Genomic DNA, 15,527 nt, shown 5'->3' with positions numbered 1-15,527 from the left:
AATCAGGATGGAAGGGCATCCCATTGGGTGGCCAGTGTTTCGGGAGAAGGATACAGTTGTTTCAAAGGCTGCCGAAGCCCCAGGACAAGCCATTGTGTTTGGCCATGTAGCCACTGGTGACCCTGACACGAACTATTTCATGGAGTGGTGCGAGAAAAGCCGCATTAGTTGGATTTCAAGAGAGAACAGCAGGAGAGGAAAGGAAGACAGAGAATATAGAAAACCCCCTTATGGAGGTTTTGCTGAAAAGGTTCCAGAGGAGCGCGATGGTAAATGGAGGCAGGGAGAGAAGGGGTAATTTGGAGGGTAATTTTATACCATAGGAAAGAGGCAGGACGTTTGGTGCTGCGGCAAATGACCCAGTACAGTGGGGAGGCTGGTGGTGTGGAAGGGAGAGAGGTGATTTTCAGGATGATGTCCTCGGGTACTTGAGGAGGACGGATTGTTCTAGAACCAATATAAAAGTTCACGTCAGGAGTTCCCATCATGACGCAGTGGTTAACAAATCTGACTAGGAGCTGTGAGGTTGCGGGTTTGATCCCTGGCCTCGCTCAGTGGGTTAAGGATCTGGCATTGCCATGAGCTGTGGTGTAGGTTGCAGACGCAGCTTGGATCCCGCATTGCTGTGGCTGTGGTGTAGGCCAGCGGCTACAGCTCCGATTAGACCCCTAGCCTGGGAATCTCCATATGCTGCAAGTGTGGCTCTAGAAAAGGCAAAAAGACCAAAAAAAAAAAAAAAAGTTCACGTCATTAACTTTAGGAGCATGTATCAAAAATGTATGTGCATATATTTAAAATTTTTGCTTATAGGCTACTTTAGTAGCATGTTACATGCATTTCAAAAACATATAAAATCTAACCACATCTTTGGATAAAATATATATATACACACACACACATACATAAGGAGTTCCCATTGTGGCTCCGTGGTAATGAATCCAACTAGTATCCACAAGGACGCAGGTTCAATCCCTGGCCTCGCTCAGTGGGTTAAGGATCCGATGTTGCCATGAACTGTGGTGTCGGTCGCAGATGAGGCTTGGGTCCAGCATTGCTGTGGCTGTGGTGTGGGCTTGCAGCTGTAGCTTGGATTCAACCCCTAGCCCAGGAACTTCCATATGCCGCGGGTGCGGCCCTAAAAAGCGACAACAACAACAAAAACAAATAGAAGACTCAATAGTTCCCCTCCTGGCCACAGAGAGAGTCTTACACACATATTCCTTAAAGTGCATTTGCCCTACGCTGGGGTTCTTAACTTTAGACAAAGTCACTGTTTGACACCCACTCACCAAAAAGCAGTTGGAAGGAAAGCAGCGGGCCTTTTAGATTTGAGAATCTGAGGTTCCCTTTTATCTTCTTTTCTATCTAGGGAAGTGTGTTGACTGTAAGCAAACCTTACGAAGAGCAATGACCTTAAATGGAACGTTTGAGAAGATTTAGTTAAAAGGGTCTTCCAATGCTCCTAGAAGTTACTTTTGCCACATGTAATGCTACACACAAAAGCAGGATTGTAAAATGCAAAACAAACCACGAAACCCCAGGATGAAGAATAACCACATTTCAATTTTTATTTGTGGATATTGAGTTGCTTTTTAAACACAGGTCATTCCTGTGACATTCTCAAATCTGTGACTCAAAGACAAAGGGGCACAACCCCTCAGAGGTACAGACGAAAGCCTCTTGCCCCATGATGGCAAGAGTAAGACAGGTACTTCTTTTTCTCCATAGTTTCTGTTGTTAAAAGAAAAATGCAATTGGCAGTTAATGGGCAAACTAAAAACATGTCCCCAAGTTGCAAAGAGTAAAGACTGTAAAGACAGGCACTGGAGCATCTCCCAGAAGACAGTGTCCTCTGGAAGGTATTTGTGCTATTTATGAGGCTGAAATTACTGGCACAAGAAAACATTGTTCTGTGGTTGGATAATAGACTACAATAAAACAATGGCATCAGGAGTTCCCGTCATGGCGCAGTGGTTAACGAATCCAACTAGGAACCATGAGGTTGCGGGTTCGATCCCTGGCCTTGCTCAGTGGGCTAACGATCTGGCATTGCCATGAGCTGTGGTGTAGGTCGCAGACGCGGCTCAGATCCCGCATTGCTGTGGCTCTGGTGTAGGCTGGCAGCTACAGCTCCGATTCGACCCCTAGCCTGGGAACCTCCATGTGCCACGGGATCGGCCCAAGAAATGGCAAAAAGACAAAAATAAAATAAAATAAGATAAAACAGTGGCATCAAGTTGAACCACTGCCGACGTCTCTGTCTTCATGGTGGTCAAAGGGATCCTTCCCTCAGTTCAGCATCCTTCCCACCTGTAAACTGATGTCTCCAGGTACGTCAGAGAAACACACACGTACAGCCATCCTGTTCACGGTTCCTCGAGAGACTGGATGGTTCTAAATGAGCCTCTCCATTGCCGGGGGAGCCATCGCGCTCCACATCTCCACCCGAGAACCATCCTTTTCCTGGCGGCTCGGGCTGTAGGATCCCTGAGTTGCCCTTTTGTTGGCGGTGACAACGGAAGCAACCACTGCCAGAAAGAGGATCAACAACAAGGCCAAGGTCACTGCACCGATGGTGGCAAACACCTCCGAGAGCAAGTCTTCTGCCAGCTGCAAGGATGGAAATAAATGCCATGTAAGTCACAGAGCCACGGAGAACAGGCAGCACAGGGGACCACTCTGGGATGAAAACCAAGCAGAGCGCGGGGACCACCTAGTGCTGCAGAAAGATCCAGGTGTGCAAGGAAAGCCAGGTGTTCCTGTTCCCAGATTGTGTGACCAAGACTATGTAACTGGGGGCAGACAGTGAGGCAGGAAACATCTACTGTGTTTGCTCTGAGTCTAATCCCCAGTGACTGAGAGCTTTCGCGTGATGTCAGGGTCAAAGGTCGAACCCACATGTACAGCGTAAAGGAATTCTGCACCTATTGAAACGTGTCATTCATCATCTCTTAGCTCCTTGGCTTCAGGTTCTGATTCTGCCCTGAAAGAATGGTTGTTTTACAGCTTTCCTTGGGAACAGAAGGAAATCAAATTAGTTGGGTCTCATGGGAAAGATTGCAAGACATAGGATGGGCGGCCATGCGCTGGTTTCCCCATGATCACCTTGATTTGGAGTTGATGTGACAGCTGAATGGCTGTAAAGGCACATGAGCTCCCCGGTGAACCAAACCTCTAGCAACGGAAAACTGCAGGTGGAGAAAGCCAGGTGGAAGGAGCCTTGAACACGGCAGTTGGTTTAAGTCCCATGGGTTTACCAAGCACTTTTTCACAATAGGTAGCCTGAGGCTGATTTGGTTGCACAGAAATATTGAAGACGAGGAAGGAGTTGCTATTTGAATTTTCTCTCTTTTTTTTTTTTTTTTTTTTTTGCTTTTTAGGGCCACACCTGTGGCATATGGAGGTTCCCAGGCTAGGGGTCTGATCAGAGCTACAGCTGCTGTCCTACACCACAGCCACAGCAACACCAGATCTGAGCCACATCTGTACCTACACCACAGCTCACGGCAATGCCAGATCCTTAACCCACTAAGGGAGACCAGGGATCGAACCCACAACCTCATGGTTCCTAGTCAGATTCGTTTCCACTGTGCCACCATGGGAACCCCACTATTTGAATTTTTAACAGGTTTTCAAAGAAATATTTCTGTCAGGGTGAGTAAAAGCAGGAGTAAATTACTTTCCCTTCTCGTTTAGCTTTCGTTCTCCAGGATCCAGTCCTTGTTACATAACTAAGGTGCTCCTATAAATGGAATCTGGATTTAACATCCTAGGGAATTCGAAATAACTTCATTCTCCCTAGTGTTTTGCTGCTGTTGTTGTTCACCATGCTTTGGTTTAAACCATGTAATTAACACAATCCTGTAATTCCATATCTCTCCAGAAGATTGTCTTAGGTGTACTCCCCACGAGCCTTGTTCTGGCTCCTCAGTTTCTTCATTCATTCAACCATACTAATTGGCCATCCACTATAAACATTTAACTGAGCTAGGAAATTAAAACACAAAGATAAACCAAGGTTTGAAATTTGGAGCTCAGATCGTGGGGGTGGGAAAATGGAAGACACACACGCATACACAAATAATCACAATCCATGATAGACTCATGTTATGATTGTGTCGTAAGTGAACCACATAGGGGCAGGTAGAGCAATATTAGTATGAGGCATGAGGAGTTCCTGTTGTGGCTCAGCCGTTAACGAACCCGACTAGGATCCAGGAGGACTCGGGTTCCCTCCCTGGCCTTGCTCAGAGGGTTAAGGATCTGGTGTTGCCGTGAGCTGTGGTGTAGGTCACACACAGGGTTTGGATCCGGCATTGCTGTGGCTGTGGTGTAGGACGGCAGCTACAGCTTCGATTAGACCCCTAGCCTGGGAACCTCCATGTGCTACAGGTGCAGCCCCCCAAAGACCAAAATATAAAAATAAAATAAAAAAGATTGAGGCATGAGATTATTCTTTGAAGGATAAATGGACATTCAAATATTTGAAGCAGGAAATTCTATTTGGATGAAACAATGTGAAATAAAAAGGACAAGGCTGTAGAAGAGTCATTAGAGTTTGGGGAAACAGTAAGACATTCAGAGTGACCAAAGGTATATAGTCCACAGATGTGTGTATTTAAATAGGGAAAGGACTTTAAAAGTCAGTGAGACAGTGATCAAGCAGATGAATCTTGATAAGAAATTTGAAAGCGGGAGTTCCCATTGTGGCTCAGCGGAACCGAATCTGACGAGGAACCATGAGGACGCAGGTTCGATCCCTGGCCTTGCTCAGTGGGATGAGGATCCAGCATTGCTCTGGGCTGTGGTAAAGGTCGCACATGCTGCTTGGATCTGGCCGTGCTGTGGCCATGGCGTAGGCTGGTGGGTACAGCTCTGATTTGACCCCTAGCCTGGGCACTTCCATGTGCCATGGGTGAAGCACTAAAAAAGACAAAAGAGAGAAAGAAAGAGAAATTTGAAAGCCACATTAAAATTCAGACTTGGTCCTGTGGTCAGCGGGAGCCAGTGAAGATGTTTGCACAAAAGCATGATATGAGCAGGTCTGTGTTTTATTATTATTATTATTATTATTATTGTCTTTTTGTCTTGTCTAGGGCTGCACTCACAGCATATGGAGGTTCCCAGGCTAGGGATCTAATTGGAGCTGTAGCTGCCGGCCTACACCACAGCCACAGCAACGCAGGATCTGAGCTGCGTCTGCGACCTACACCACAACTCACGGCAATACCAGATCCTTAACCCACCGAGCGAAGCCAGGGATCGAACCCGCCACCTCATGGTTCCCAGTCAGATTCGTTATCCCCTGAGCCACAAGGGGAACTCCTTTCTATTTTTTATTTATTTATTTATTTGTCTTTTTGTCTGTGTCTTATGAACGTGGTGGAGGGTGGAGGGTGAGTGAGAGTGAAGTGGGGCTGGAGGCCGAGGAAGCAGGATTTGGTTGTATCAGTCATGAGGAAATGACCTGGGTCTAAGTTTACCAGCGGAGTGAGACTTGAAGGGAAAAGGCTGAGAGAGACTGCAGAGCCGGAGTCCCTCCATGTCGGATTGTGTGCGGCTGGGCAGGAGCAGAGGGCATGAGGACAGGCACCACAGGAGGTGGCTGTATGACGGGGGTCCCACGGACTGGGGTGAGACGCACAGGAGCAGACCCGGGTCTGCACAGGAAGAGGATGAGTTCAGGCTGGGAGAAGCTAATGTCCGGTACCTGGACAACATGCAGGGGTGTGGGGCTGTTAGAGAGAAATGAGTAGAATGCGTGCGTGCGTGCGTGCGTGCGTGCGTGTGTGTGTGTGTGTGTGTGTGAGTGACTGGGTCACTTTGCTGTACAGTAGAACATTGACAGAACACTGTAAACCAACTATAATGGAAAACATAAAAATCATTTTAAAATGTTTTCAAAAGGAAGAAATAAGAGTTATCTTTTGGCACAGCAAGTTAAGGATCCAGCGCTGTCATTGTAGCGGCTTGGGTTGCTGCTGTACCATGGGTTCAATCTCTGGCCTGGGAATTTCCGCATGCCATGGGTGTGGCCAAAAAAAGAAGGAAGGAAGGAAGGAAGGAAAGGAAGGAAGGAAGGAAGGAAGGAAGGAAGGAAGGAAGGAAGGAAGGAAGGAAGAAAGGAAAGGAAAGGAAAGGAAAGGAAAGGAAAGGAAAGGAAAGGAAAGGAAAGGAAAGGAAAGGAAAGGAGAGGAAAGGAAGGAAGGAAAGGGAGGGAGGGAAAAAAGGAAGGAAAGAAGGAAGGAAGAAAGAAACAACACTCCATTCTCCTCTTACACATTACTGCAAAAGATTCTGGATTATAAGTTGTACAGTTATTGGAGAAAAGCCTATGGAGTTTCATAGAATTCAGTCATTTGGGAAAAAATGGTTTCGCGCACCTAGCGGTCAGGTTCTCCAGCCATACTGTGTGGCAATGACATCCTTTATCTGTAAGGACACCTGTGGGCTGGGAAAGGTGAACAGTCATAGACCTTGGCCTTGAAAGCTCAAGTCTGGGACTCACAAGGGCTTTAGAGAGTGTGACACTCTTTGCCTAGATGCTGAATGCTTCTTCATCTGCCCGGTCTTCGGGAGTGAACGGCTGTTCTGCTGGGTGGGCAAGGGGGCAGGGTCCACACCCACACAGAGAAGAGAAGAAACACTTGGTTTGCCTCTGTTTTATGAACGTTCCTAAGCTCTTCTCATTCGGCCTGAGAACAATCGCATGGGGAAGCCAGTACTTCCTAGACCATCTCATCTGCTACGGGCAGCTGGAGGTGGGGTGTGCGTCGTGGGTGTAGGTGCCGAGTTCTCATTGGAACCCCAGTTCTGGTGGAACCAGAGAGCTGATCTGCTTCACATATCTTGGGACCTGCGAGGAACCAAGGCTCTTGTCTGTGCAGGCTCCTCTGCTCTCGGAATGTGGTGAGAACAGATGGGCCAGCTTGAGGCCTGAGAGCAGCCCCCACCGCCGGAAGTGTGCTAAGCCAGGGAGGCTCAGCCTGTCCCTGCAGGGTCTGGGCTTGATCCACCGCCCTGCCCCTCCAGACACTCAGTCTCATTACCCGCAACACTGGATCCCAGCTTCGACCTGCAAGGATGGACGTAAGACACACAGAGGATGCAAAGGACACACAGAGAAGAGCCTAGCTAAGTCTCCACCCAGGAGAAGATGAGCAGCCAGGAAGATGCAATTTATCACCGCCCTGATTCTATTTACTTCTGAAGGATGAACTAGAACTCCCTCGACGCCTGGCGCTATCACCGAGGAGCCAACCTACAAACCTAATATTGCCATTCCGAGCTTCAGATACAGCTTTTATCAAATAGAGCACGTCCCTGAGCCCTGGAGGGGAGCCGAGGGAGTCAGGGTTTTGAAATCACCCCTAGAGGGGCCCTCTGCTTTTGAATAACTGTGGTTGAAAGGCCTTTCTCGCTCTGCTCTTCTTCAACCGTGCTTAAAATACACAGCCCTGGAACGGGTCTTTTGATATTGAATCTGCTACGACACATGAACTGACTGCCAAGTGTGGACCTTCCCGAAAACCAGCGTGAGTTTAAGGCCAGGCCTGTGTGGATGGGTGGGGCCTCTAACCCTGCACAACCCTTTCTTTTTTTGAACAAACTTTTTCTGAAAAGGTATACCCCACATTAATTAAAAATTCCATGCAAAGTTATTTTCTCAAGGCTCATGCTGCAATCTCTGTATTTCTATGTTCGCATCTTGTTTAAATGAACATCCTCTACTTGATTAAACGGTGATGACGGTGAACTAAAGCATTGCTTTAGCTGCAGCAGAAAATAAATAGGTGCTTCATTTTTTTTTTCCATAGAAGATTCATTCTGAAACATCAACTGGCTGTGACCTATATATGACCCGAGACAGGGGGACATTCTGAGAGGAAACTGTCACCTGAGACTGGAACACGATTAGTTAAACTCCAGAAGAGGAATTCCACAGTGCTTCTTCCGAGGGAAACAGAATGCCCCTGCTAAACAGCCAGAAATGGGTTTGAATCCAATTCTGCCACTGGTGTCTCTGCTGTTTGCCCCCCTACAGAGCAGGCAGGATGCATTTGCTCTGAAAGCATCCTCGGAGCATCCTTCTCTGAGGGGAGGGGCAGGGACAGGATCAGAAAGGGACCCAGTCCCCGTGGCCACGTTTATTGATCCTCCTCCCACCACTGACTTTCCAAGTCCCGCTGGGGTGTCAGAACTCCCACCGGATGCCTCCCGCTCCCGGGATGTGTTGGCACTCAGAGCCCAGCCTGGGGGCCAAGGTACAGGCCGGAGCCTCCTGCCACCTGACACCCGGCCAGAGCCAACAGGGGCCCGTGCCATCTGGCCATTGGGCCCACCGCTGTCTCACTAGCTGACCGCTGATTTAGTTCATCTGATTTTGAAAACACAAAACGAGCTGGCTTATCTGGGAAGAAGTGAGACCTTGTCTGTTCTCCGCACCAGGTCCTGCCTGTCATAATATTTACGGTTGAGTCGGAAGAATGTGAAAATGACCAACACATCAGAAGGAGCCCACAAACAATAGGACTTCTCAGGAAACGTGACTTCCTATTTCCAGGTGAAAAGCAGTGAAGCCATAAAGCTTTGACTTCAGATGAGGAAGTTCTAGGACCAGGCCTGTAGTTACCATTTTTGGTGCATCTTTGTAAAAAATTTTTTTCCCTTGGATTTTGTAAAATCAGTGGAAGTATGTTTGGGGTTGAAAACAGCAGCAAAGTTGGGAGGTAGAAATTGGCTCCTGAAAAACACTAGGGCGGAGTGATTTCCTTCAAATTCTGCTTCGCGTTTAGTTTACAGGTCAATTGTGTGAAAATGTCTGGATGTGTGGAGACACCTTACGATGGAAAGTTAACGTGTTTGGATGTTCCAGTTGATTATAGGTTAAATTCCAGTTTCAATAAGTGAGTTTCTGAAACGCGCGCGCGTGTGTGTGTATGTGCGCGCGCACCGCAGTGTTACAGGAATAGCTAAGTAGGATCATCGTGTCCTCTACTCTTAGGGGCATTAGTGATCAATGGAAAAAATACTCTAAAGAGGTGTTTTTACAAAGTCAGTTACAATATTTACCTTCCGCCTGTATAGCAAAAGCAAAATGAGGACATCTCTTCAACTCCCACCCTTCAAATTAAAAAAGAAAAAAAGGAGAGAGCGAGTGAGGACAGTGCTTGTGAATTACGATGCTAACAAGTAAGTCTTCAGTTTGGTAGATGGTAAAAAAAAACCTCCCACACAGACCTGGGTCCTTGAACTGTATCTTATCAGTGAATTGCTAGAAACAGCCGTTTCCATAGTAATACTGAATACGGGCCAAAACTCTGTTTTTAAAGTGAATATTGCTGCAACAGCCAGTTTTCAACCATAAATTCACTGTCCACTTTACAGTTAAAAGGGGAGAAGCTGGGAAGCTGAAAGAGGGGCCTTGGGCAGCACCCTGGCCAGGGATGCTCCTGTCACCGAGTAAAGGGCTCAGGTTTGGGCAGGTCCCCTCAGGACAGGTGACAGCAGCAGGGACCAGGGGACCCAAGGGTGTCTGAACCGCAAGCCCAGCAGCATTTTCTCCTCAGAGCCCCATCCTTCCATCCACTGCTCTGCTTCTCCCAGAAAACACGAAGTCCCTGAAGGAATCTGTAGAAAGTCTTTTGATCAGTTCTCCCTACATAATTACGATTCCTTATGACTCTACTGATTAGGGGCTGTCTTGACAGCCTGGAGATGGAACAGCCGGGCTACGCAAGGTGGTTCAAGGCACCAGAAGGGCTCTGGGCATCTTCTAATGTGAGGCCTTGTCCAAGCAGCTGTGGCAGCTACTGTGGAAATCCGGTGTGGCCACACAGAGGATGCATGAGAAAAGGAACCAGGTCCAGCATAAGGCTGCATGTTTGGAGCTCCCGCCCTGCTTGAAGCCATCAGCCTCTTTCAGGGGCCACGACCACGGCCAACCACCAACCCCAGTGTGACACGTATGAGCTTTTAGGGAAAGAGCGTAATTACTCTGGGATTTGAGGGGCGCTGGGACATTGGCCCTACAGAGACACAGTTATTTCTGCGTTCAGCAGGTAATCCTTGAGCATGTCCTCCGTGTGTGAACACAGTGCGCGCTACGACCTGGCAGTGAGGCTCCGCGCACGCCTCCAGCGTCGGGTCTGGAACTCTTGCTCTGATGGCTCCCAAGCTCTTTCCTACTGAGGTCCCCAGATCTTAAGCAGAAGCACAGATGCAGCTAGAAGTCTGGAGACGCTGCTTCCATATTTCACTCTCTTCGAGCAAGTGGTGGAAGGGATGTAACTGTTTTCCGAAGCCTTATGAATAAAAATTCTCTCTCTCTTTGCCTCCTATGAGAACCAAATCCCAGCAGCCCAAACTCGGATTTCATTACATTTTTGTAAATTGCTTGTTTAAAGACAATTGCTGCCATTCCTGCCGACCCTGGCTCGGGGGTTGCCAGGTGCCATAGACGTGAACATTCCATTTCTCCAACGGCCCAAGATAATCCTTCCTGACACCTTCTCAGAGGAGCCTCCCCCATCGCCTGTTGCCACTGCAATCAGCTTCATCTCTCCAGCATGTAGAGCCTGTGACACCCATGCAGTCCCTGGCCTCCCCCGCCACAGCGGAAACTCCATCAGGGTGCAGCTTCATCCCATCACAACCCTGGTTAGGACACTCTATCGCATGGGTCGTTAAACTGTCCTCTGGCTGTTTTCTTGCCCCAGAATTGACTCTGTCCATCCAGCCCTACGGAAGAAAAGGAGGTGGCTTGCCTGGCTGGGAAGCCCAGGGATGCTAACCATATCAGCCCCTAACCATAGCAAGTCTAAGCTGCTATTTTTTATTTATTTACTTATGTTTTGCTTTTTAGGGCCGCACCTGTGACATGTGGAAGTTCCCAGATTAGGGGCTGAATCAGAGCTGCAGCTGCCGGTCTATACCACAGCCTCTGCAACTCAGGATCCAAGTTGCATCTGCAACCTACACCACAGCTCACAGCAATGCTGGATCCTTAAGCCACTGGTGGAGGCCAGGGATTGAACCCACATCCTCATGGATACTGGTTGGTTCTGTTACCGCTGAGCCACATCAGGAATGCCTACGCTGCTAAGTTTGAAGTCAAAGCTCTTTTTGAATTTGTCCCCATTTCTGTGCCAAGGTCATTATCAGCTATGCCCAGCCCTCCAGCAAAGCAGCTGTCATTAAGGCCCATCTGGAACAGGAACCATCCGCTCCCACCCATGCCACTTTTCCAGGTTGAAACACATCTTTCTTTGGACTTGCCCTCTTTTCAGAGCAGGAGCAGGCTGCAGCTGCCCTCTGCAGACCTCCAGGGGCCTGTGTGGCTCTACCGCAGCGTCGCATTCAGCGATACGATACCTGATACCCAGGGCTCAGCAGCCTGTAGAAGAGCCATGACCCATCTGCTCTGTTCATCTCAGGTTGGGCCACCTCCAACCCTCTCCTCAGGGCTGTACAGATGAGCATGGGAACTTTCCAACAGGACAAAGTGCTTTGCACAGAGGGGTCCATCTATCGTTATAGACTCAGCGGCCCGTGATGCTTAGTGCTCTGTTTAGCAGGTCAATTCAGTTCTTTCCAGTGGGAAGAGCGCTCCACAGCCCGAGCAGTTTATCGGCAGCGACATTCACTCACTTGCTCGTGCATTCATCCTCTCATGCAACTCATTTTTACTGAAGGCCTTCAATGTCTCGGGTGGCTCGCCAGGTCCTGCCCCTCCAGAACCCAAAGGCACGGTCATCGTTGATAGGTTCCCAGGAGGATGGAGACAGACCCCCCACCCCCACCCACACTGCCCAAATGTGGCTCTTCACCCTGGAGACCTGCTGTGGACACCCTCTCCCAGAAGGCAGAGGCTCAACTTGGGCAGCAAGAAACAATGGCCTGTGGAAAAAACTGCCTGCATAGATTAACCTCCTACAAGGATTCATTGTCCTGTCCTGGGACTTGAACCCCTACCTTTCTCTTGACCTTCCCCTCCTTCTTCGTTGTTCCTGCCGCAAGTTCCTGCCATGAACTCCATTCCAGCTGCAGATTCCCGCCACGGATGCTTTACAAGGCCAGCACCTCCTCAGAGCCAGGGCTGGCACCATCTCGAATTCAGCCCCTGCCCCTCAGATGCCTTCATAAATCTCTTTTGCTTTGCTAACTTCCTTCCTGGGCCAACCCAACAATCATCTCTAAAGACTTGACCTTGGAGTGAAGATGCCTGGGTTGGGGCTGCTACTCAGATGACCACAGTTTCTGAGAGGGGTGTTCCGGTGGAGGTGAGAGGAGGCGGGAGGAGAGAAGGTGGACTTCTAGACATCCTCCAGTTTCCTCAAAGAAGATGCTAGGAGCATGAGCCAAGGAAAGGTGTTGAAGGCGAGGAAATGGCATGACCCAAGTCAAGAGGGTGAGAAGCACAACGGGGCCTGGGGGGTTGTGAGGGGATTTGCTTCTGCAGAGTCACACGTGGAGGAGAAGCAACAGCCCCACTGCCGGGCAAATATCCACCCAACTAGATTCCATGCCAGGAAGCTCTCTCTCCTCACCTCCGTGAAGCAGAGCCAAAACCTCCTGAGAATTTCTACCCCGTCATCACCATAGTCTGTAGATTTTAAGAGTATGTCAATTGATTTTATATGTCATTTCAAAAGCAAGAGACTCTTCAGCAAATGAGTTAAAAAGGCAGAGGGACTTCTGAGATTAAATGATACTAAAAGGACATGACAGTTTACACCTAAAGGCAATTGACTGTAACCTGGATCAAAAAAAAAAAAAAAAAAAATCCAAAGGACATTATTGGAGCAATACAGATCGTATATGAAATGAACAACCTCTTGAATGCCACGCTAGTATCATGGTTGTAGAAGGAAGTCCTTTTTCTTAGGACATACTTGCTGAAATATTTAGGGGTCAAGTGTCATGTCTGTAATCTACTTTCTAAAGATAAAGCAGAAAAATGTGTGTATCCAGAGGTGAGAAAGGGAGAAAATATAAAAAAACCCATGAACTAGAGGAAGAGTACATATGTGTTCATTGCACTATTATTTTTTTCTGATTTTCTTTAGTTTTCATCGCTCCCCTCCCCCCAAATGTTGGAAAAGTAATATTTTTAAACATGAGGGTTACGGTGAAGAGAATTCCTCTGGACCCCCTATCTGCAGGCCTCGCTTTCTCTTTCTCTCTCTGTTTGTTCCTCTGCTACCCAGGTCCGACTTCTCTCTCTTCTCTACTTTTATTGCCCAGTAAATCTCATTCTCATTGATGGTTTTGTCTCCCCCACTGGACACTAGGACATTCACGGATCATGTCTTGGGCAGCTTCCTCATATATCTGGCCCTAACCCTCCTGCCAGAGCCGCGTGGCATGCCGGGGGCCCAGTGGGTATTCAGGGGTGTGCTCAGCATCTCCTGGCATCATCCTTCTTGACCTAAAAGGACTTCTTCCTTCTCACCACCTTTGCTCAGCTAGTGAAAAGCTGCTATCAATTCATTCTCACATTAGGCACGAAAAAGAATGCCAAATCCTTGACATCCTTATGGCTTATCGCATGGCCTTTCGGCAAAGGTAATCTAGTCTGTGTCATTGTATTTATGGGCCCCAAATCAGAACCAGTTGCCAGAGTAATGAAGGTCTATTGGTTTGTGTCGACTTAATCCATGTCTGGGGGGCTCTGGGGGCATATAAGGATAATTTGACCAGCAAAAGGAAAGCCATAAAAATGATCAAAAAGCTAACAGATATGCTGAGAACACCAAGCTTATTTTACTGAGGATTTATGGCCAACTTATCAGAAAATTATTTGGTCCAAGTCTACATTCAAATATATCCCTCAGTAATTCAGCAAAGATTCCAGCCTCAGAAGAAGAAGGAAAAAATGAAAAAAAAAAAAAAAAAGGCCTGTATAATGAGATACCCCAGTAACCCCTAACTTGCAGCACATGTAGTTTAATTTTCAACAGTTGTGAGACGGCAGTAAATCCAGCTTTTGAATAACGAGCTTCACTTCTACCTCAGACCTGCCTTAGGTTAGGAGAGCACAAAGGCCAACAGCATCGTCCCTTGTGACCTACCTGCCTCTGTGTTTATTAATCGAAGCGAGCTTAAACATCCACCTCCCCAACGGCAGCAGTGCCAGCTCCTGCTGTGCCCCCAGTAGAGCTGAATGCCAGCTCATCGGGCTCGGCCACACCATGTCAGCTGCGCCCCAGGCCCGGCTCCGGGGGTTGCATTTTATGGACCAGACTCAAAGTGGCTTCCCCTCGAGCAGGTGATAAAGTGTGGCGTCAAGTCACCCAGGTGAAATGTACTTCCTTAACTTTGACAGCTTGTCACTGAGGTCCTTATTTATATAATCTATTGTGCCATTTACTCTATTCTGATTTTAAAAAGCAAACAGAGAAAGAAAAACACTCTTGCTTCCAGTGTCTCTACCCTGAACCTTCGCTTAAATAATCTCGGAAGTAGCTGGGTCCATTGTCACTGTTGGTTGACGTCACATACTCAGATGTTTCAAGTCGGCCTCATGGAAGATGAAGATGCAGTGAGAATCTTTTCATGGCACACCCTCCCCTCTTCAAAATCATTTGAGACTCGGTTCCTCTGAACAACAAGGAACCCTCCTTGAAGAGGTTGGTCAGATCCCAATATTACTAATGTCCATGAGCTTGTCGCCACTTAAAACACCAGGTTATCTTACAACGCGCAAAGGCAGAAACCTTTATATTGGGACGATTTATCAAAATAATATTTAGTTTGAAAACTCCAGAGTTCGTTCAGAAGTCAGGCTTTCGAATCCCAAACAAGCCATTTGGTAAAATATCTATAGGATGAAAACAAACCCCTTAATGTCAATATGACTATTGGCTTTGCTCATAGTCCACCTCAGTGTCCCCAAATGCAAGTGAAGAAAGGTTATGTTTACATGGCAGTTGAGAAATGGACAGCATTCCTTCTTGGAGGGACAGAAATAAAGTCTACCAGCATTTAACTAGCAGTTTAAAAACATAGTTCAGGAGTTCCTGTCAGGGCTCAGTGGTTAACGAATCCTACTAGGAACCATGAGGTTGTGGGTTCAATCCCTGGCCTCACTCCATGGGTTAAGGATCCAGTGTTGCCGTGAGCTGTGGTGTAGGTTGCAGACGCAGCTCGGATCCTGCATTGCTGTGGCTCTGGCGTAGGCTGGTGGCTACAGCTCTGATTGGACTCCTAGCCTGGGAACCTCCATATGCTGTGGGAGCAGCCCAAGAAATGGCAGAAAGACAAAAGAAAAAAAAAAAAAAGTTCAGCTACAATTGCCTTATCTCTATGTATTAAGGTAGCATAGATTTGAACAGCCTATTATCCATTAGATCAGACAATAGAGTGGTCACGGTTGTACTTTCGGATCTCTATGTGCCCCAACACAGGGCTCATGTTCACCTTTTAAGATAATAGTTCAGGAGATCCTTGCCTGAGAAGTTCCTGCTGATTCTCTACAAAGGCTCAAAGGACAAATCACATGAAGACACGGCTTCTCTTTTTGCCAC

The 15,527-nt window shown here is 47.7% G+C and overlaps 1 protein-coding gene across 1 annotated transcript in view; it reads right to left on the bottom strand.

Annotated features, from left to right (window-relative positions):
• Positions 1–2,176: 2,176 nt before the first annotated feature.
• Positions 2,177–15,527, bottom strand: part of CRB1 (crumbs cell polarity complex component 1) — a 198,258-nt gene continuing 184,907 nt past the window's right edge. The window contains exon 12 of the mRNA XM_047755432.1: positions 2,177–2,610. Within this exon, the coding sequence (XP_047611388.1) occupies positions 2,395–2,610 (216 nt within the window). The 3' untranslated portion in view covers positions 2,177–2,394. The remainder of the gene's footprint in view (positions 2,611–15,527) is intronic.

Source organism: Phacochoerus africanus, chromosome 12, assembly GCF_016906955.1.
Source record: "Phacochoerus africanus isolate WHEZ1 chromosome 12, ROS_Pafr_v1, whole genome shotgun sequence".
NCBI lineage: Eukaryota > Metazoa > Chordata > Mammalia > Artiodactyla > Suidae > Phacochoerus > Phacochoerus africanus.
The sequence above is the reverse complement of the archived record's forward strand: the minus strand, read 5'-3'. Positions and strand labels throughout refer to the sequence as shown.